The following is a 24,187-nucleotide window of genomic DNA, read 5'->3' as shown; positions in this document are numbered from 1 at the left end:
AATAAAGTATATGAAAAACAAAAAAAAACAGCTTTTATTATTAAAAACAAAACAGAGCAAGACTTAATAGAAAAAATGTTATGAATTTGTAAAAATTAAAAATAGCTGTTTTTAGTACAATAAATTTAGACCTTTGAAAAATTGAAACACTTTCAATCTTCTTTAAAAAATAATACTCATTCTGGTTTATACTGTATTAATTTATATTAACTGTTCGAAAATTCCACCATTGACATCAGTGTACTTTTCAACTGGTTTCCTTACATTTTCAGTTGCTGACTTAATGATATCTTCACATTTTTCATGAGGACAGCAGCATTGAAAATTCAAGTGATCATCATGTGTGTCTACTTTTTGCTCGTATGCCTTGCATTTCATCAATCCCCATAAAGAGTAATCTAAGGGAGAAAGGTCCGGTGATTTAGGTGCTCAATTTATTGCCCTATACATTCAATCCATTTACCTGTAAACTTTTCATCTAATTAATTTGAATATTACTCATTGCTGTCATAAAATTATTATAAATTAATAATAAATGTTAAGTGGTTTACTTGATGTTGAGACAATTTTGATTTCTTTAATTATTTTTGAGAATTAAGTTATGTAAAGTTTTTGTGTTTGTTATTCTCTAAACTGTACCAACATTTTTCCATTAAATTTAAATTAAAAAAATTAAAGTCCATTTTGAAAAATGTCTCTTCCACTCATGCAGAGTATGCTGATATGATTTTTGTATATGACATGACATTTGTAACAGAAGCATTCCAATTATGGAAGAATACAGACATTAGGTATCCTAGATGAGTAGTTCTAAATCGTAAAGTATCTTGTAGAATTTTTATCATTTTTGTGAGAATGGTAAACTTCCCAGCACTTAGTTTCATCTGAATGTCAACCGATACTTGGTGATGAAAGGAAAACATTCTTTAGCTGGTACAGCTTAGTACTATTACGAGCAAGCGAAGAATTTCTACAAGACTCAACATTTCACAAAGTACAGTATGGAGCATGTTGCATGCTCACAGACTGTGTACTTATAATGTTCAGAATATTCAATATTTCAATACCTCCAGATTACTGACCATGCCAGACGACTGCAATTTTGTCATTGGGTTCTGCAGTCAGAGCAATTACCACTTAATTCTGGTCATAATGCTTTTTGATGAAGCTACTTTTAGCTGTAATGGCATAAACAACACACGGAATACACATCAGTGGTCTGAAGAAAACCCACATGTTATAGTTGAATCAAATTTCTAACAATAATTTCTTGTGAATGTTTGGAGAGGTATGATCAACCAGTTACTAGGCTCTTTCATACTAGAACATGTCACAGGGAAACATTATGTGGAACTTTTAAACAATGAATATCTTACAGTACTTGTAAATTCCTCACGGATGAAATGAACTGAAATGTAATATCAACTTAATCGAGCACCAACAAATCTCATGAATGAAGTAAGAAAATTCTTAGATGGAAAATTTACTGGTAAATGGATTGGATGTAGAGGGCTGGGTAAATTGGCCATCTAGATCACCAGAACTTACTCCCTTAGATTACTATTTATGAGGATGGATGAAATGCGAGGGAGACACATATGATGAACTGATTGGTTGCATTCTAAATTCTGCACTCCCAATAAGGAACACAAATATATCATTATGTTGGTGATAGAAAATGTAAGGAAATCAGTTGAAAATTGCATTGATGTCAATGGTGGAATTTCTGAACGTTTTATAAATTAATACAGTATAAACATGAGTATTTTTTTTTATATAAAAGATGATTTTTTTTTTTGTTTTTCATATAATTCATTACATCAGTTTTCTCAGAATTAGACTTTCTACCAGTTTTGATAATATTTATACATTAATTAGTCATTTAATAAAGTTGTAGTTCAACCTCAAAAAAAAAACATATTTTTCATCATCAAATTTTTTATTTTATGCTGGATATCATGAGAACTACAGGAGATACAGCTGAGATATTTTTATTTGATTATTCATGTCAAAAACATAATAAACCATACCCTTTATATAAAACTTTCAATTTGACTTCATTTCACTAGGAGAACTGAAATCCAGGCAAGATTTTTCACCAGCCTAACTCAATAATAAAGCATTTTCAGACATGTGTTTCTTTATTTCAAATTCTAGAATCAGTTCCCAAATTATTTTCTTTCCTCCTGAATCATTCTGTATAATAATGAACATAATGTTCTAGAATGATTACAAAAAAGTTAAAAATTGAAAAAAAATCAACCACACCTCACAACACTTAATTCTACATTATAGTCACAAAAAACTTAAAAAAAATAAAGTAATTTTTAAAACTTTAAAAATTAATTTCCTGTTGTAACAAATATTCGTTCAGAAAAATCAGAGAAACACTTATATTTAAACAAATTTACAGTTTTTAAAAATAATCAACCATCATCAATTAAATGATTCTCCATTATACTGCTGCCATGGCACCATGTTTAGAGAAAAAAATCTCAAATGCAGAAATAGGTTTGAAGAATAAATAATTAAGTAAATATCCTATTTGCTTAATTAAACAAATCCTATTTTTGGGATATGGTTATCTTTTAAACACTTTCTTGTACATGCCATCTGTACTCTATAAATGCCAAAATCAATAATTATGAATTGAAATATCAATATTAAATAAAATACATTAATTACAACTAAATAAAAGACAGTTACATCAATAGGAGGTTTGTTAGCAAATAAATTTATGTTATATTTAAAATGAGAAAATCTATAATGCCAAACAATATTTATGAAATGGGTGCCATTTTTTCTATGTAATGTGAACCATTGTTTGAAGTTCTGTGCCACAATCACAAACCACTGATAAGGATTGTGAACAGTTGATGATGTGAATGTGATGATATGTGAACACTATGATAACATCTTATCGATAAGTAATAACAATAATTTTAAAATATTTTAAGTAATTTATTTTATTAAAAAGCAAAATTTATAAAGATTCATAAAAGTAAAACTTTTGTGAGTTAGGGTAGTCTATAATTGCTTATTACTTACAGAATAATATAATTTTCAATGTTATTTCTATTTCTATCAATAAAAAAAAATTAAAATCAAAAATATGCATAATGAAAGAAGTAATCAGGACCTTTATTGTAAATTTTTATAATGAAAGAAATAATCAGAACTTTCACAGTAACTGATATATCGGAGTCTGTGTATATTCCAATACAGGTATGTATGTTCTTTAATAGGGAATTTCTTTTTAAATTATTTTGTAAAATTTTGGATAACTAATTTTAAACTAATGATTTTTATAACTAATAAAAACCTCCAATAAATCAGAATAATAAAATGATACCTAATTGGTGAATTATCATTGACATTATCTTCACTATGTACATGAGGTACAGTTTCTGTTAAACAATCTAACTCCTGTTCCAATATTTCAGCACTCTCCTGGTTTGTAATTCCATTAACAGGGCTTTCAATACCTACAAATGAAAAAAAAGAAAAAAATGATAAACAGAAATCACTGATGCTAAAAAATGTTGGTGATTCTATCAATACAATATATAAGTTCTCTTTTCTGTAGCATTAATGTGAAAAAAAAATCAAAATATAATCTTTTCTGTTGTCTATTTTTCTGGTCTACACAGAGATTGCTCAGCTGAAGTAATATGATCATAAATGATGTTTGGCCAAGTGTACAACTTTTTCCTTCTGTAAATATATGTTGTATTGATGTTACAGCACACTACAGATAGCATATAGCATATCCGATTTAATTCTCAGTACGTGTATTTCAAGAAGTAAAAATGAACATCCATTTTTAATTAATCAAAAGATGAATATTTAAGCAAAATTTAAAATTAATTCTTTAATCTGTCCACTACATTGGACATCCAGAGTAGACATTCAACCATTGTTAAAGTAAATGATCTACATTTTGTGAGGACATAATAGATGGCTAATTAATTAAATGATTTAAAACTGGTGATGAAAACAAATACCAATGGATGGATGACGTGTTGTTATCTCTTTTGGTTCATATAGTAGTAATCCAAGCATTTACTCACCATTGTGTATTGGTCAAGTGAGCATTGTGTATTTGCCAGTGTTTTTTTTTAAATGGTGATGCAGCTAATGTAACAATATGTATTTAAATTGGGTAAACATGTTTAGATGAACTGCTTGTGTGTTGTCAGAGAATCCTGGCTGCTGCGATCGGTCTGCACATCAAGGAATGTGGAAAAAGTGAGTGATTGTACAGCACAGCCCACAGTGTTCTGATAGATAATGTTATACACATTAGATAGGAGTATCAGTTGGATGTTACACAATGATTTGCATTTTCATTCATTTATATGATACTAGCAGACTCGGCAATGCTTCGCTATTACTAGATTTGAGTATATATATATATAAATATATATACTAAATGAACATAATTGAAAGTTTGATAAACCATTAAAAACTGAACATTATGGAACTTCACAAAATTTAACCTTTCACTTTTCCCTTTTTCTTTTTTCTATATCCCCTTTTTCCCACACGTAAATCAGTCCAGTAGTTTTTTAGTCTATAGCGGGCACACATACGAACATTGCCTTTTATATATATATACATATAGAAGAAGAAAGTCTGTTTGTATATTTGTTTGTTTGTTTTGTAAATATTTCGACACTGGCGCCATCTACTGGTATAGATTTTGCAAAAATTTTTCTTTTCATTTAACTAATATATATTCTTAATATGAGCCAATTCAGTCCATAAACACAATTTTTCTAAATATTTCAACCCCAGCATCACCTAGCGGGTTGAAATTAATTAAGAAATCTTCATGAGCGTGCTCACAACTTACCAAGTTTCATGACAATCAGATCAATGGGATTTTTTTTTTGAAGACAACAAAGGCAGAACAGCAACAGTAACATATAAGTATACTGCTACTATACTGAACAACTTTCTCCAACCAATACTAAAAAAATTACCTTGCTGATTTATGATTAATATAGTTTCACAAGATTGTATGGCATCTCACTTGGAAGTTCACAATGCAAACAAATTTAATTGAATTTAATTCCAAATGCTACAGAGGAAGCATACAGGGCTCTTTTTTCTCTTTTCTCTTTTTCTGTTTAGCCTCTGGAACCACTGTACAGTATTACTTTAAAGTATGAATGAGGTTGATATGTATGAATGCAAATGAAGTGGCCTTGTAGAGTAGGACTGTACAGTAGATTTCTTAAGCATACAGGACTCTCTCAAATGACATCTGGAGACTTTTTATACAAGCTGAGAGTAAAACAACATATATATATATATATATACACACACACACACACACACACACACACACACACACACAGATAGATGGATAAAAAAATAAGCTACACTCTTGCCGTGTTCTTTAACTGAAAGGGATACATTAATGTCTTGTGGTGACAGCACTGGTTGTGTTATTGTCTTCATGCTCTCCCAGCACCAACAGCAATTCTGTATGACATTCAGTACATGTGTATTGTTGTTGTCAATATGGCATGTCTTCTAGAGGTTTCATCCAGCGTAGAAGTACGTTCAGTAATCCGATTTTTGTGGGCAAAAAATTACAATTGTTGTGAAATTCATTGCCAAATTGTTAATGTATGGTTAGAATGCAATGTTATGCCTCATGATCACAAAATGGTGCCAAATGTTCAGAAATAGAAGAACAAATGTGGGTGACAAACTGCGTGTGGGCGTCTTTCAACTGCAAACATGATGGGTAACGCAGAACGCGTGAATGAAATGATCTTGAGTAACCGGTGCATTAAAATTAGAGAGATTGCAAGTGCACTTAACATTAGTTGTGGTAGTGTTTTCTGCTCTTCCTTTTCTTCAACTTTATGCTTAGTTGACTGATCTAAATATCAATCCTAGTGATTCTACCAATGCCAAGTGACTTTTCGCATTTTTTGAATCTTCTCTATTATTAATCATCTCTGTCATTTATTCTTGATTATAGGCAAAAGGGGCAAGAGAAAATAAAATGGTACACTTAAGACTATTTTCCAATGTGTTTCTGCAGGTTGAAGGTTGTGAGAGATCTTGCAGCGTTTTCCCTCCAAAATGCACCTGATATTTGTAGCATTTGATTGTCAATTTTTATGATAAAAGACTTCATAATAACTGCTTTTTAAATTAGTGTCACCACAGACATTTTTTGTTAATGAAATATCAAATAGATATGATTCTTAATTGACTACATCAGCAATTTTTTTTTTTGTCTTCAGTCATTTGACTGGTTTGATGCAGCTCTCCAAGATTTCCTATCTAGTGCTAGTCGTTTCATTTCAGTATACCCTCTACATCCTACATCCCCAACAATTTGTTTTACATATTCCAAACGTGGCCTGCCTACACAATTTTTCCCTTCTACCTGTCCTTCCAATATTAAAGCGACTATTCCAGGATGCCTTAGTATGTGGCCTATAAGTCTGTCTCATCTTTTAACTAATTCCTGTTTAAAAACCGTATGGCAGATTTGAAATAAAAAACTATCAACCCTTTTCCGGTATTTTTCCAAAGCATTCCCAGAAATCGCTATTTCATCAAAACGTTTCATTGTGGAATGAAATTTAAAAAAATATAGTTTAAAATTTTTTAAATTGTTGAAAGATGTTTGTTAACAATTTCAGTCACTGATATACAATGAACTATCCATTGTTAATAGAATAGTATTATGATAGATAATGAAAATGTTTTTCGTACAATAATTTGAATTTATAAAAAGCTTTAAATATTAATTGAATAATTTAAATTGAACATTTTCTTAATCCAATCACGATGTTCAAATTTTACTTGTTTGTATTTCGTTATTTTATGTATAGTTTCTCGAGAGTAAGGTATTTTCTCGCGCCGGCTTTCGTGGTGCAAGTGGTAGCGTCCGCCTTTAATCCGGAGATTCCGGGTTCGAATCCCGGTTAGGCATCGCATTTTCACACTCGCTACAAATCATTCATCTCATCCTCTGAAACGATACCACCTAATAGTGGTTTCGTAGGTTAAACAAAACAAAACAAAAAATTAATAACTGAAAATGGATATTTATTTTTCATAATTTGTTTATCATAATTTGATTTTTATTTATCATATTTTTACGCTTATAAAATATTTGTAAATGTTTTTTAAATAAATCTCTTTTAGTAATTCTACCATCATTTTTTTATTAACGATTTTTTGTTGATTGTCTAAAGTTACTAATTTTGTATTTTTCTTAATAATCGCTAATAGATTTATTTTTGTACATAAAGACTTTAAGCAACTTTAATGTTAGATGTCTTAAACATTTTTCTTTAACGGTGTTGTAATTCTAATTTTATCAAGAATTATGATGTATTAATTCCTAAGCACGTGTTAATAAATTTAAAAAAAATTAATTCATATATAAAATTATCTACATAATCATTGTAATAAAATATATTCAGTGTTTTATCATTTGTGTATGCAATGGAGTTCATATAAAACATTCTGTCGCAAGTACGTCAAATTTCCGGTTTTAGATAAGAAAGGATGTTTCACAGCTATAATGATTTTTGAAAATATTACTTTCGGTGTGTTTTTTTAAATTTAATTATATTAGAATCATGTGTTCTTTAACAATACTGCAAGGTACAGTGTATTCTTCCAATAAATATAATACTTCCATATTCGTTTTTTTTGTACCTCCTTTTCATACTTGTTGAACTGTGACTGCATCAACTGCCCAAATTGAAGACAATCTATGTGATGTAGAGTGTACATTAAATGCATTAATTAATAATTGTTTCAGTTCTAAATAATCAGTACTGTCGGTATTCCGTGATATTATCCATGATATTAAATTGATCATTATTAATTATTATTATTATTATTTTTATTTTTATTTTTTTTTTTTTTATTTATTTTTTTTTTAATATTTTTTTTTATTTTTTATTTTTTAAAATTTTTTTTTATTTTTTATTTTTTTAAATTTTTTTTTATTTTTTATTTTTTAAAATTTTTTTTTCATTTTTTATTTTTTAATTTTTTTTTATATTTTTTAAATTTTTATTTAAAAAAAATTTTTTTTTTCAATAATTTTTTTTATTTCTCTTCAAATTAATAAGTTATCCAGTTTAGAATTTAATATATCTATTTTGACTTTTAAATCTTTATTGTTTTTCGCCTGGCTTTTATAAAGTTCTGCAATTTTTTTTAATTCAATCAAATCTGCTTCAATATCATCTTCTGACTGGTCGTCAGGAATTTCTTCGTTAGATGTGACATTTGGTTTTTCTAACTTTATGCTAGAAAATATACAAGGAAAACACCTTTTCCACATGATTATAATCAAAGAACAACAAATGTACCTTTATTGTGTAACGTGTATGAAGTTAATAAAATAATAATAGAAAATAAATTCAAACTTAAAATGTTGCTGAGCAACAACATTTATTTAAAATGTTGCTGAGCAACATTTTAAATTAATAAAAATAAATCTAATTTATTAATTATTAGCAAATTCTTTATACGTAGCTTGTGGATAAATTCATTAAATATATTTTGAAAATTAGTATATATCAATATTAAAAATATGTAAAGTTAACCGATGAAACGCTAATATATTTTTGCTTAATTTCGCAATTATGAAGAATCTGCTACTGACGTAGAAGTATGTACACTCAGTTTGAGGTAATATAAAAATAAAATTACCCATCAAATTTCAAAGAAAACTAGATTACCTTTTAAATTATTTAATGTTGTTAGATGATATTAAATTATTCTCTTTTTCTAATTTTCTAAGTTCATGGTGAAAACGACAAAAGATACCATTTTTTTTTTTTAGTTTTTATTGTGAACCTTGACTTGATCATTTGTTACTAAAAAACCAATAGACTGATAGCGTTCCAAGTTTTATACAATTAGCTAATTCTCTTATTTTATAACTTATGAAATCTCAGGCGTTTTTGAATTGTTATTCGAACAACGCACTTTGATAGTGTTACTCATAATTTGTGTAATTTTGGAGCCGGCTCAGTTAAAAATTTTTTTTTTTTTGTCTTCAGTCATTTGACTGGTTTGATGCAGCTCTCCAAGATTCCCTATCTAGTGCTAGTCGTTTCATTTCAGTATACCCTCTACATCCTATATCCCTAACAATTTGTTTTACATATTCCACATGTGGCCTGCCTACACAATTTTTTCCTTCTAACCGTCCTTCCAATATTAAAGCGACTATTCCAGGATGCCTTAGTATGTGGCCTATAAGTCTCTCTTCTTTTAACTATATTTTTCCAAATGCTCCTTTCTTCATCTATTTGCCACAATACCTCTTCATTTGTCACTTTATCCACCCATCTGATTTTTAACATTCTCCTATAGCACCACATTTTAAAAGCTTCTAATCTTTTCTTCTCAGATACTCCGATCATCCAAGTTTCACTTCCATATAAAGCGACACTCCAAACATATACTTTCAAAAATCTTTTTCTGACATTTAAATTAATTTTTGATGTAAACAAATTATATTTCTTACTGAAGGCTCGTTTCGCTTGTGCTATTCGGCATTTTATATCGTTCCTGCTTCGTCCATCTTTAGTAATTCTACTTCCCAAATAACAAAATTCTTCTACCTCCATAACCATAATCTTTTCTCCTCCTATTTTCACATTCAGTGGTCCATCTTTGTTATTTCTACTACATTTCATTACTTTTGTTTTGTTCTTGTTTATTTTCATGCGATTGTTCTTGCGTAGGACTTCATCTATGCCGTTCATTGTTTCTTCTAAATCCTTTTTAATTTCGGCTAGAATTACTATATCATCAGCAAATCATAGCATCTTTATCTTTTCACCTTGTACTGTTACTCCGAATCTAAATTGTTCTTTAACATCATTAACTGCTAGTTCCATGTAAAGATTAAAAAGTAACGGAGATAGGGAACATCCTTGTCGGACTCCCTTTCTTGGCTTCTTTCTTATGTTCTTCAATTATTACTGTTGCTGTTTGGTTCCTGTACATGTTAGCAATTGTTCTTCTATCTCTGTATTTGAACCCTAATTTTTTTAAAATGCTGAACATTTTATTCCAGTCTACGTTATCGAATGCCTTTTCTAGGTCTATAAACTCCAAGTATGTTGGTTTGTTTTTCTTTAATCTTCCTTCTACTATTAATCTGAGGCCTGAAATTGCTTCCTTTGTCCCTATACTTTTCCTGAAACCAAATTGGTCTTCTCCTAACACTTCCTCCACTCTCCTCTCAATTCTTTTATAGAATTATTATAGAATGTATAGAATTCTAGTTAAGATTTTTGATGCATGACTAGTTAAACTAATTGTTCTGTATTCTTCACATTTATCTGCCCCTGCTTTCTTTGGTATCATTACTATCACTTTTTTTGAAGTCTGACGGAAATTCCCCTTTTTCATAAATATTACACACCAGTTTGTATAATCTGTCAATCGCTTCCTCACCTGCACTGTGCAGTAATTCTACAGGTATTCCCTCTATTCCAGGAGCCTTTCTGCCACTTAAATCTTTTAATGCTCTCTTAAATTCAGATCTCAGTATTGTTTCTCCCTTTTCATCCTCCTCAACTTCCTATTCTTCCTCTATAACACCATTTTCTAATTCATTTCCTCCGTATAACTCTTCAATATATTCCACCCATCTATCAACTTTACCTTTCGTATCATATATTGGTGTACCATCTTTGTTTAACACATTATTAGATTTTAATTTATGTACCCCAAAATTTTCCTTAACTTTCCTGTATGCTCCGTCTATTTTACCAATGTTCATTTCAGTTTCCACTTCTGAACACTTTTCTTTAATCCACTCTTCTTTCGCCAGTTTGCACTTCCTGTTTATAGCATTTCTTAATTGCCGATAGTTCCTTTTACTTTCTTCATCACTAGCATTCTTATATTTTATACGTTCATCCATTAGCTGCAATATATCGTCTGAAACCCAAGGTTTTCTACCAGTTCTCTTTATTTCGCCTAAGTTTACTTCTGCTGATTTAAGAATTTCCTTTTTAACATTCTCCCATTCTTCTTCTACATTTTCTACGTTATCTTTTTTACTCAGACCTCTTGCGATGTCCTCCTCAAAAATCTTCTTTACCTCCTCTTCCTCAAGCTTCTCTAAATTCCACTGATTCATCTGACACCTTTTCTTCAGGTTTTTAAACCCCAATCTACATTTCATTATCACCAAATTATGGTCGCTATCAATGTCTGCTCCAGGGTAAGTTTTGCAGTCAACGAGTTGATTTCTAAATCTTTGCTTAACCATGATATAATCTATCTGATACCTTGCAGTATCGCCTGGCTTTTTCCAAGTGTATATTCTTCTATTATGATTTTTAAATTGGGTGTTGGCAATTACTAAATTATACTTCGTGCAAAACTCTATAAGTCGGTCCCCTCTTTCATTCCTTTTGCCCAGTCCGTATTCACCCACTATATTTCCTTCCTTGCCTTTTCCAATGCTTGCATTCCAATCTCCAACTATTATTAAATTTTCATCTCCTTTTACGTGTTTAATTGCTTGATCAATCTCTTCATATACACATTCTACCTCATCATCATCATGGGCGCTTGTAGGCATATAGACGTTAACAATCGTTGCCGGTTTAGGTTTTGATTTTATCCTTATATGAGCAATATTGAGTAGAATCTGGGTATTGCAGAGGGGGAAAAATGATTCAAAACTGAACGTTTTCTACAAACATTAGCTGGGTCTATATCAAGGAATTTGAGGAATGACATTGGATATCGCCATTTCATAATTAGTCTGAAATTTGTTTTTAATTCTAACGTTTTTCGCACAAACACAATAAATAAATAAATAAATAAATATATATATATATATATATATATATATATATATATATGAGGTGTGATCAAAAAATACGGTGAATAATTTTTTATTAAAAAAAGTAATAAGGTTACATAGAATTCGATTTAATCTCCTTCAAGTACTGTCCTTGGCTAGCAATGCACTTATCCCAACGTTGACTCCAGGACTGGAGGCATTTCTGGAAGGCGTCTTTTGGAAGGGCTTTCAGCTGCTCGGTCGTGGCCCTCTCAATGTCAGCAATGGTGTCAAAACGTTTTCCTTTAAGCACAGTTTTAATTTTTGGGCAGGGCCAAAAGTCGCATGGTGCTAAATCCGGTGAGTATGGTGGATGTGGACAGATAGGAACACTTTTTTCAGCCAAAAACTCGCGAATGAGAAGTGAGGTGTGACACGGCGCGTTGTCGAAGGACGCCATTGGTCCATTTTTCTGGTCGCTTTCTTCGTACGTCGTTTCGCAAACGTTACAGTACACCCTTATAAAATTCAGAGTTTACAGTTGTTCCCCTTGGAACGAACTCTGATCGCACTATGCCCTCACTATCAAAAAAAAACAATGAGCATGACTTTGATGTTGGATTTGGACTGACGTGCCTTTTTAGGGCAAGGAGATGAACAGGCTTTCCATTGGAAACTCTGCATTTTGGTATCAGGGTCATAGCCATAGACCCAACTTTCATCTCTAGTTACAATTTTGGCCATGAAGACGACCCTTCAACTCCGTGCAAATTGATACATGATTTTCAAAATCCATGTTGCGCGACAGACACGATAAACACAACCTCACTCTAGCGGCTCTGGCAGCTGACTGGCAAGCTCGAACGTGTTACAACTTGTCCCTGCCTGCCTCAGTTGATCACGCTATTGGACAAATTACAGGATATGGATGTAGCGTCGGCAGTTGCCGCTATAAAAATTCATTCATCGTATTTTTTATCACACCTCGTATATATTGCAGACATTACTATCAATATTGTTATAGCCCTATTAAATAAGATTAGCTGTACATAACATTATTTCATTTGTGTTGATCATTCAATAATAGATTAATTTTAACATTTACAGTAATATATTTGCAATCCGGTTTTCCTTTTATTTTTGTTGAAATAAATTACTCTAAACAATGTTTAAACTTTCTATTTAGGCTGTAAGATAATCTCATTTACTATACACAAATTAACAACATCCAGTCAACTACCCCTCTAAACCCCCTGAAACAGGCAATTACCCACTGAATTACACCTGAAACGGGGTTTCCACAGTAAAGTTTTTTAAAGAGTAAATAAAATATATAAATTAATTACCTTGTGTCCATGATGTATTGTTACTATTACTCTCAGTATTAATTATTGAAATGGAAGACGACCCATCGAGGAATTGTTTAACTTTATCAACACTTGTAGTAGTGGGTGGCTGCTGATCAGTTGACCATAAAGGTTCCACAACACCAGGACGTATAGTTGATAGTAATGTTTTCTTTAATCTTACCATAGTGACATATCCACAATTATGTTTTAAATCCACTACTTCACCTAATCTCTTAATAGCTGAATGAGAATTCCATGCTAATTCTTCTGCAACATTCAGCAGTAACTTTAAATATCTTCATTAGTTAAAAAAAAAATCAAAAACAAAAATGTAAAACTACTTTTTTAAAAATAAGTGCACAATATTTTTTTTACATTATGCTCTTCCAAATTCTGGTATGTCTTATAATAAAAATTAAATGTTATTATTATTAAATCAGAACCAAGATTGGAACACAAAACAGATGGATACAATATCAAAGTATGAATATATCAAATTACATAATGCAGCACCCTTTGATTACAGTGGCCCTAACTTACGTAAATTGAGAAATGAAATGTGGTAAGGCAGAATTTGCTGATATGCAGCTTTATATTGTGGAAAGACAACATTAATTGCTATGATTCTTGCAATCAATGAATTATTGCATTATTACCTGTCCTCTGATTTATTGTGGTCTGTCTTAAAGTAAGATGGAAATATTATACCTTTTTATTACTGATTAAAACATTTTTCTGTTCAGTTTTTAATTTTCTTTTCTACATAAACTGCATGTATAGTTAATTTATATTTTGAGCAGAGCACAGAGCTAATATGAAAGAGAAGTGTTGCATTCAACCATAATCTTTTCAAATTCAGAAAAATTTGTCTGTTCTGTCATATGACATGCTTTGCAAAGGGCTTTAGCTTGACCTTTGTTGGTGATTGAGGATGGCACTATTCACTTGACTGCTGTCTTTCTGGTGTGTAATACAAAATCCATGTTTCATTGCCAGTAACAACTGAATTTAGCAACTCATCACCTTTTTATGTATAGTGCATCAAAAATTCCGAAGCAGATCCCATTCGGATTTTTTTGTGATGTTCTGTTAAGTCGTGCGGCACCCAACTTGCACAAACCTTTCTCAAGCCTAAATGGTCATGAACAATGCGATCAATAACAGCTCTTGAAACATCAGGAAATCGTTGAGCGATGACCTTTTCTGATTTCATCAACATATTTCAACAAGTCTTCGGTGATTACTGAGAGCCTCCCCAAACATTCTTCATCATGCAAATTAATTATTTCTGTTATTTCTGATCTTTCACACATTTATTTCATTCATTACATTATCACCATATACAGCAACGAACTGGCTATGAATTTCAGCCAGCTTAACGTTTTGATGGTTTAAAAAACAGATGACTAACATATTTCACAGTTGACAACAACATCAATTTTCCTGTTCATTTTATAACGTAATAACTCACACATAATCAAAGAAACTACAATGTGACAACTTATAGAGAATAATACAGTGACTGCATTACTAGCATGTCTATGAATGACTCAGGTTCGCCAACCTTAAGGAGAGAAATTTCCCAGCAGTCTTTACTTTAGAGATATCCCTCGTAAAAAGCAAACAATTAGCAAATAAATTCAAGAGGCAGGAATGCAAATTGTCCACAATTATTTAGTGAAAAATGCAGGCCACATTTGCTCAACAATCCAAAGTAATCTATTTGTTCCTTTACGTATGATTTATAAATATTCTGTATAACAGACCACAAATTTTAATTAGACTGTTGTCATTATATTAATGCAAGGTAGAAATTGTACAGTCAATGTATCAGGTGATATCTAACATTATGACTTTACAGTAGAGATTTTGACCCAAACTGATAAGGATAATGATTAATTAAGGCAAGTCCATTCTGGATACTAGGATTGTTTTGAGGATGTGAGGGTTAACACAAAGGTAAACATATGGTATAACAAAATCATTGGGCTATTCTTCTTTGCTAATTGTAATGTCACAAAATCTGTGTATCTAAATACACTGCAATTGATGTAGTTCTTTATTAGGAACATTATTACACAGAAGTGACTTTCAGTATAATATAGCTTCACTGCTCTGAAGAAGGATGTCTGAATTACCTCGTTGAATGCTTACTAGCACAAAGGTTAGATGACATACTTTCATTAGAACAGATTGTCTTACAAAAAATCCTTGATCTCTACAAATGCTTGGAGACTGTGATCCCCATGTTAGTATCACGCATAGATTATTTATCAATGGAGGGAATGAAAGAAGAGAGGGGATCATTTAGTATTTTGTCACATCACTGTTTAGATCGACTAAATATATATAAGCTTATACATATTATATTTATTTTGAACAGTTAACCATCATTTCATTTTTGCAATTATAATTGTACCTTGCACCACATTATCAATTAAAAAACAGTGGTTATGAACAACAGTAATGGACAGAAAAATAAAGGAAACTGCTCTGAGTAATGAAAAACCGTATCTGAGGAAGGAAGTAAAGATTGTTAAAATTGAATGAATAAAAAAAAAAATAGATGAGCTCTAGGTAATGTACAGAATTAATAAACAGTTGTAAATTGCTCAATAACAGGCTGTAATACATACATAGGCTTTTATATTAATAAATTTATAATTAAGCAAAGCTTACATCTGTAATAATAAAGGAGTTATCACTTTAACACATTTCTTCAAAAAAATCTCTCTGTAATTATTTCGCATAAAAATAAATAACTGAACATTTATCAGTTTAATAAATGGCTGCATGATTTATTAAGATTAAGAACTAATTTTTGTCTTTACTAGAAACTTGTTATAATGTACAGACACAAGATCAGACTGTTTATAAAATGGTAATCAAAACCAATTATCAAATCTTATTAATAATTGTTTTCAACGACCCTAATTATGTTTTTGAAAGTAGTCATTACACAGCAATAATAGTACATTTGAAAAATAATAGTATATCTATATAAAAGTGATTATATATTGAGAGATTATATTCTGTGCGCTGCAAGTAATGTTTTCTGCAAAGGTTGATAATCTTGTATTGTGTGTGGATTGTGTCCACAAGTCAGGCTGGTGACCTTGAGACAAGAAGGTGTGGCTGGTTTTTATTGTTTATTGTGTGTGTGTTGGCCCTGAATGATTAAGATCATACTTTTACATATGCACTCGCAAGTGTTAACTTTAGAACAATGAATAATTTTTGTTCAATATATCTTCCATGAACAAGGTGAGTGCACACAGACAGTGGAAGACCAATTTTCTATTAGATTTCCAAGTAACCAGTACTAATCAATATAGTGTGCGAGTTCTAATCAAGAAATTTAGAGAGATGTGATTGGTGTGAGTGAAGTGGTAGACATCAGTACTCAACAAGTCCATGTAAAAGTTGGCATGACAGAAAAACATCGGTGCTGCAACTGCACACTAGGCAGTTTATAAGTAGCTCAATCTCATCTGATATAAAGTGAAAATAGTTTAAAAGTTATCGGCCACAGGCTGTAGAAAGTGAATTCAAGAATATGAATGGTTTCAACAGTTTCTAGTGGACAATTCTGACAATATTTTATGCACTGTTAAGGCATGGTTCCAATTATCAGGGTATTTATACGCAAAGAAATCACATTTATGGTCTGCCAGCAACCTGCATGTCATACATGAAATTCCTCTATGACCAGAAGGTGTGGTGGACTGTAATGTCCCGGAGAAGAATAGTTGGCCCAATATTCTTAATAAAAACAATAAATTCAGCTCGTTATTGTAAATCATTTACCAGTTCATGGAAGAGCAAACCGAGATGAAATTAATAATGTTTGGATTCAACACTGCTGGGTTTTTATTTCTTGGGTAATGCAAATAGTAATATAAACTGAGAAAACCCCCACACCTTCAGGAACTTCTCAACTGATATTCGTGATTTTACCAAGAACATTCCACATGAACAACCTGTTAATCTCCAAGAACAAGAAGAAAGATGTGCAGATACACATGAATGTTCATGGGGATTATTTCGAACTACTAACATAAGGAAAGTCATTGTTGTCAATTGTCATACTAGTGTCTGACAGGTGTACAGTTACTTTACAAACATACTGTATATGCCATAACAAAGTTGTCTATTAAAATGAATAAGTAGTCTTTTCCTACTGCCCTTTTTTGCCCTTCTTTTATTTTTATGTTGTTTAGATTGCAAACATCAGGTCACATTTAATTATTGTTCATAAAGATAGATTTCACACATATAAAGTTTTGTTGACTTTAAGTGATGTCCTATTATGAATAGCATACTGTTTTTTTTTCATTTTTTTTTATCATGATGTATCTACATTTGTATTTGCACCTACATCTTGTTTTTTATGACCTTCTTGTTGGAAAAGACCATCTAATCTGTATCATTTATATCTAAATGAATGGTAACGATAAAAATGACGAAAACTTGTGCATCAGAAATAATATATTTAACATATGTTATGATGTAGATACATGGATGGTTGTAAATGCACATCTTTACACCATAAAATAGACATTCATAATTTATTTACATATGTTATATATATATATATATAAAACAGAAAAAATAGGGTGGTTGAATACCACCTAGGAAAAATGTGAGACCTCATGTAACTGAAACTAATGTGCTCAAGGATTTTTTAAAAAGTTGCCAAACTATAAATTTCTCCTTTTTGAGCTATAAAAAAATACTGTGTATGCATTTTTAGTGACAATTATTGATACATTCAAGGTCAGAATTCCTGCTACTATTGCTAGAAATCTCTAATCAATGGTACTCGTTTTTTTGCAAGCTATTTGATATTGAATAATGTCTAGATAAAGATGCCCATATAGAGGTTAATTATAACTGTCACAGAAACTTGGGAAAGTCAAGTACAATAATTTGCAACTTTCTACTGCAGCAATATTTTAAGTTATATCATACTGTAATCCAAAAAAGACTTAACTACGAAATACCTGAACTTTTATTTATTAAAACTATACTCTGCTATTTTAAAAAGATTACTGATTTTTGTGACTGAACACTGAGGAGATAGAAAGACATTAGTCAATGTTGGTAGATATAAAGGTTGTTACCAGGATGATAATTCAAGAGGTCATCACAAAGTGTATGAGAACACATATATAGAGTTCTCTTTCACTATCCATGAACCATGCAACATCTGCTCAGGCAAAAAAAAACACCATCAGTATAAAAGGCAGAGCAATAGGTTTGCTGACTCATTCCCTGTGATTGTATGCATTGTTAGTGAGTAAGCTGGTAACTCATATTCTTGGTTTCTAAATGTCAATACTTTTTAAAATGTATCTAGTAAAATAGGAAATATGAAGAAAAATATTTCATCAAATAAAGAAGAGCAAGCTTAAAAACAATATTAAGCTAAGTTTTCTATGCAGCAGAATAAATAACCATAATAATTCATTCATCCTTTAAGATAAAATATTTTCAAAATCACCATAAACAAAAAATATATTTACCTTGAGATAAAGATGTAATAGTTGATTTACTATCACTATCATTGATATGATCATTGTTGGCAATATTTAAAGAGGTAAAAGGGAATGTAACTAATTTACTATCAGCACCTTTATTAACACCATATGCCTGAAATAAATGTAACAGTATATTAGTATCTTAACATGTTTAAAAAACTGAATGCACACTTTCAAATGTACAATTGTGAAAAGAAATATTACATGGAATAAATTCAAGGTTCTTTATAAATCAGTTTAACAATTAACATGTTTAAAAGTAACTGAATTCATTATCTAACATATGAACAAATATATTGCAATGATATAATGATGTCTATATATATATTGTTGCCATATACATGCTGAGCTTCATATTGGTGAATGCAATGCTAGTAGCTCAGATGTCAGCAGGAGTATAGTATACAAATGTGCCTGCATAAGCATCACTCCAACTAGTAGCTGTGCAGCAGCTCTTCCACCACAGTGGCGTTGTGGCCCCACCACTCACAGGCTCCAATAAAGAGCAAACACCAGAATGATTTTTAATTTGTCACTGCCTGGAGAAGAAGCAGAAGAAAAAATGGAAGAAGAAAAAAGAAGTTCCCTGGCCAACTCAACATGGGACCTCCTGATGGATGCCAACATCCTTGTCAGAGCAGCAGGCCTGGTCAGCCCACCAAGAACTTATCGAAGGTGATTGACAGTTCACTGTTGAAGAAGTTGTGTCAGAAGAGGATATCAGCTGTGGTAGTGCTCAATCCTTTATCACTGATCTTGGGTTTAAAAAAAATTAGTGCTCGATGGGTTTCGAAGTTGTTGAATGAAAATCAAAAACAGGTCAGATTGGAGATCTGTGAGAGACTTCTGAATTGATTTCAGCAAGAAGGGAATTTTTTTTGAGGCGCATCGTAACACATGATGAGATATGGGTCCATCATTATACTCTGGGGTCAAAAATGGCAAATAAGGAGTGGCGAAGGAAGGATGAGGGGTACCCAATGAGGGTCAAAACCCGTTTGTCAGGCGGAAAAGCTGTTGCAACAATTTTTTTTTACTCAAGGGGAGTTTTACTCATTGATTTTCTCCACAATCAACGAACAGTGAATGCGGCTTACAATTGGCAGCTGCTAAGTCAACAAAAACCACCTACCGAAACAAAAGACGGAGTATGCCCAATAGTCCACACTTGTCCCCCTGTGACTATTTTTTGTTTGTACCCTTGAAAGAATTGCTTGGAGGGGAAGATTCAAAATAATGAAGACATCAAGAAGCACACACACTCCTTGATATATTCATTTTTTCAAATAAAACTTAAAAAAACTCCATGAAAAAGGAATGTTCAAGCTTCCAAATTGTTGGCAAAAGTGTGTAGATCATGCAGGAGACTATATAGAGAAATGATGAAGGTATGAACTGTGTATATTATTAATCAATAAAGTTATAAAAAAAATTACTGTTTATATTTGATTCACCCTTGTATTTCCCTTTAATTTAATGAAATCTTTTACACAAAAATATATTTTTTAACAGTTTCGTTGAAGTGACCTAAAGATTTCTTTAGATTGTCATAAGACCCTTCCTAACTACAGTGCGATCATTTTATAGTGCACATCATTTGTCTTGAGCACAATGACATTGAGTAACCACGTTTTAGCAATTTCTGAAAGTTAGTTGATGTTTGTCTAGGTGCTGTCTACATAGTTAGCTAACCTAATGGTATAGGTGGCATCAGCGTGTAATAATTGTTTTTGTGCATATGGAGCACATAGTCTTTGTGATAACAGAATGTGTGGTGTGGTGTGGTGTGGCATGTTCCTTGTGAATAATCATGTCATTTTCAATAGAACAGTGGGTGTTTATTGTCAAGATGTACTTCAGAAGCAAGTCATATGACCAAGTTAAAGAGTAATTTCATGTTAGGTTTCCAGGTGCACTTGTATCAAACAAATTAACAGTAACATGAAAGATCAGTTGCATTTGAGAGACTGGGAGTGTTGCTCACAATAAGAAGAATAGGCATGCTTTAGTATTGATAGAATTGAAAAAGAAAATGGAAGAAAATTACCGTGCAAGAGCATTATGTGCATTACCTAAAAGTTTCCAAGGAAAAGTTAGCATATAGTATAATCGCTGACAGGAATATCGTATGAGAGTGCACAAAAGGCCATAAAGAAATTAAGTTTACATACACACTGAATACATTTGGTACAGGAACTGAAACCCCTATATACTATTAAAAGAATAAGGTACTACCAATGGTTTATCAACCAGGTGGAAAATAATGGAATGGGCATACTGGATGATGTGTTTTTAGTGATCAATAGTCAGAACAACAGAAGATACTGGTCAACACAAAATCCACACATCTTACATGAACTGTCACTATACTTACAAAAGGTAGGAGTTTGGTGTGTAATTTCTTGATGACCAACAGTAGGCATAATTTTTTTACAAAACCCTTGACAGTTTGACATACCAGGATATAATTATGCAATCTGTTTGTTCATCAGACTGGAGAATAGCTATTCTCCAGCCTGAATGCTACTGTTACCTGCAACAAGATGGGACAACGTGCCATACATCCAAAAACACCATGGAATTTTTGGAAGAAATGTTTGCTGATTGCATGATCTTAAAAGGTCTATGGCCCCCTTGTTTTCCTGACTTATTGTCACCAGACTTCTTTCTCTGGGGTTTTTTAAAAGAATATGTATATCAAGCAAATCCATGTATTATACAAGACCTGGAGCGAGCCATTGATGCAGAGATGAATTCCATTAGCCCTGATGTCCTACGAAGGGTGTCAAAAAATATGTTGCAAAGGATTTGGACCTGCCTTCCATGAAAATGGTGGACATTTCCAACACTTGCTGTAAGACATTACCAGTTGTGCACAACTACATTCCATGAATCAAATCAAATGTAAGCATCTCTGTGTTATAGCCCATAGTGGAATTATAGTGTATAGTACCATGTTGTGCATAATAAAATGATTACACTGTATTATTATATAAAAAGTAGTTAAGCAGAAAAAAACACATTAAGTTGTAACATTAAATGTTCCAGTTTTAATACAGATTTTAATTTTCTAAAAATAAATAACAGGTATCTTATCTTACCAAAACTGGAAGCATACGATAACTCATCAGAGAAATATACCAACAACTATACCCAAGGTAATTAGTTTAGTACTCTGGATGATACTATATTTACACAACAAAGAAACAATAAATATATTAATCTATGGCATGATATATTTGTAAATTACTATTATGTAATAGTGTATAAAGATATACTACAAAAATGATGCAGAATAACAATTTACCTGAGCTAAAACAGGAGAATGAACCAATGCATCATTAAGAGCGAATATAAGATTAGATAAAGGAATGACAGTAGGGTCATGTCCCCATAACGTAACAAGTACTTTATCACATGACCTTAATATTCTTGGAAGCTTTCGAACACGAGTACCTGTAAATAACAAAATAAAATCTATTTAGTGAACATAATACAGTCAACTGTCCAATTTACACAACTATTTACACAAACAGGTGTGTTTGGTGTAAAATCATCATAGTCTTCAATTTTTTATCAAGATGGCATCCCCATAAAACTAAATGGTCTATAAAAGGATATTTCAAAAGCAGAAGTTAATTAAATTGAAGGATGCAAAGTAAGAACAATAATTGCCATGTCTAAGTATAACAAAGCTGAATCATCATTTAGTTCATTTACCTTCTCTCTTGTAACTTATCTATTCTCATGTCAATAAACATCATATGAGATATAATTTCAATAATGTACAACAAATTACATTTGTATTCTGTTACATAAAAAATATTAAATTTTCATTTTCAACCTGAAATATACAAAACAAGCAACATTCTCACAGATTTATATAAAAACAACCAAGGTTCAGAGCTTCATAGAGTCTACTGACAGCCTTTCCTTACTAAACTTAAACTTAATTAAATGCAAACTATGAGAGTCAGTCAAATACAAACTGGACTTTTACCTTTATGACTCATGTATGAACTAAAGTGGGCTGCTGAAGAGTGGAGGTATGAGAAGAGAATAGAAGCTCCACCTCCTCAAAATTAATTTCTCTCTGTTCAGTAGCATCATGTAAGAGCAATAGATTCCACTGTCGGTTGCATACTGTTACCATGAAGTTTCTCATGAATGAGGGCATCAAACTCTCAGAAATTTTGATTTAACTGCGGAACAGAGTTTGGGGTTATGACAATGTCATATGCCTAAATTTACAACTGGGCCAGAAAATTAAAATAGGGCATGAAGCTGTAAAAAATTAGTCATAGTAGACATTCAAGTGTAATAGATGATAAAATCTAAACAATTTGTGACCAGACTGAATATGAACAGCAGCTTATGATTGATGAAATGCTTTGGAAGTGGATATTGGTCATGGAAATGCTTATTCCATTGTAAAAAAGAATCTAATTTCCACAAAATCTATGCCAGGTGGGTTCCAAGATCAGAAATAAAATTACAGACAGCTCCGACAGGAAAATCAAATTCAGTGACAAGAGAATAATTTTTTGCATCATATAGTAACATGTGATGAGACATACGTACATCATTATACTTCTGAGTTGAAATTGGCGGGTGTGAAGTGGCATAGGAGTGAAGAGCCTTGCCCTGTAAAGGTGAAAATGCATCCATCAACTGGATAAGTCCTCACAACCAGCCTACTGGGACTGAAAAGATATTGCTCATTGATTTTCTCTGTGAAAATGTTTTTCATTTTGATTTTCTCCATGAAACAATTCAAAGCTTGCACTGTAAATGGTTTCACTACTAGCTCTTAAACAAAGTGAAAGCCACCTTCAGGAATAAAAAGTGCCATCAAACATTTAGAGATTCAATTCTTCACAACAAATAAAAGAAAAACTGTAATTAATTACATTACAATATTTTTATTAAAAAAAAATTATGCTAAAATGTGAAATATACAACATGAAGCTAATTAAATATTCTGTCTAATCAATCTACTTCTCAATTCAATGAAAAAATGAAAGGCTGTCAATAAAAAAGGATATACAAATAAAATAAGTATATAATATAACACAAAAATTATATAATAAAATGAAATTAAATAAATAATAGATAATAATAATAATAATAATAATAATAATAATAATAATAATAATAATAATAATAATAATAATAATAATAATAATAATAATAAAAAATAATATTATATCATGAAATGACATATAATATAAATAAAATAAAGTTTTAAATAGTTATAGTTTATAGTTCTAAGGTGCCATTCATATATTTTGTGAGAACAAAAATTATGATTTTAAAACCTACTCTTTTCAAATTATATTCTATCAGATTTTCAAAGGCTCCTATCCTCTGCTTCATACAAATTACTTTAGTTAAAGAATGAAATTAAAAAGTAAAGAGCAGAGAGACATTTTTTGCCAAAAATTTGAATTATTTTAAGATTTCAAACTATTTCATCTACATTAATG

At 31.3% G+C, this 24,187-nt stretch overlaps 1 protein-coding gene across 2 annotated transcripts in view; it reads right to left on the bottom strand.

Moving 5' to 3' along the window:
* LOC142327683 (protein FAM91A1) overlaps window positions 1-24,187 on the bottom strand; it is an 81,245-nt gene that overhangs the window by 4,788 nt on the left and 52,270 nt on the right. The window contains exons 12-15 of one of the 2 annotated variants that reach the window (XM_075370921.1): window positions 22,009-22,157; window positions 18,687-18,813; window positions 13,159-13,428; window positions 3,353-3,485 (exon numbers count right to left, since the gene is read on the bottom strand). In XM_075370921.1, the coding sequence (XP_075227036.1) occupies window positions 3,353-3,485; window positions 13,159-13,428; window positions 18,687-18,813; window positions 22,009-22,157 (679 nt within the window). The remainder of the gene's footprint in view (window positions 1-3,352; window positions 3,486-13,158; window positions 13,429-18,686; window positions 18,814-22,008; window positions 22,158-24,187) is intronic. The other variant, XM_075370922.1, reaches the window with a different exon arrangement.

Source organism: Lycorma delicatula, chromosome 7 (genome assembly GCF_047948215.1).
Source record: "Lycorma delicatula isolate Av1 chromosome 7, ASM4794821v1, whole genome shotgun sequence".
Lineage (NCBI taxonomy): Eukaryota > Metazoa > Arthropoda > Insecta > Hemiptera > Fulgoridae > Lycorma > Lycorma delicatula.
Note: the sequence above shows the minus strand (reverse complement) of the source record. Positions and strands in the feature narration are given on the sequence as shown.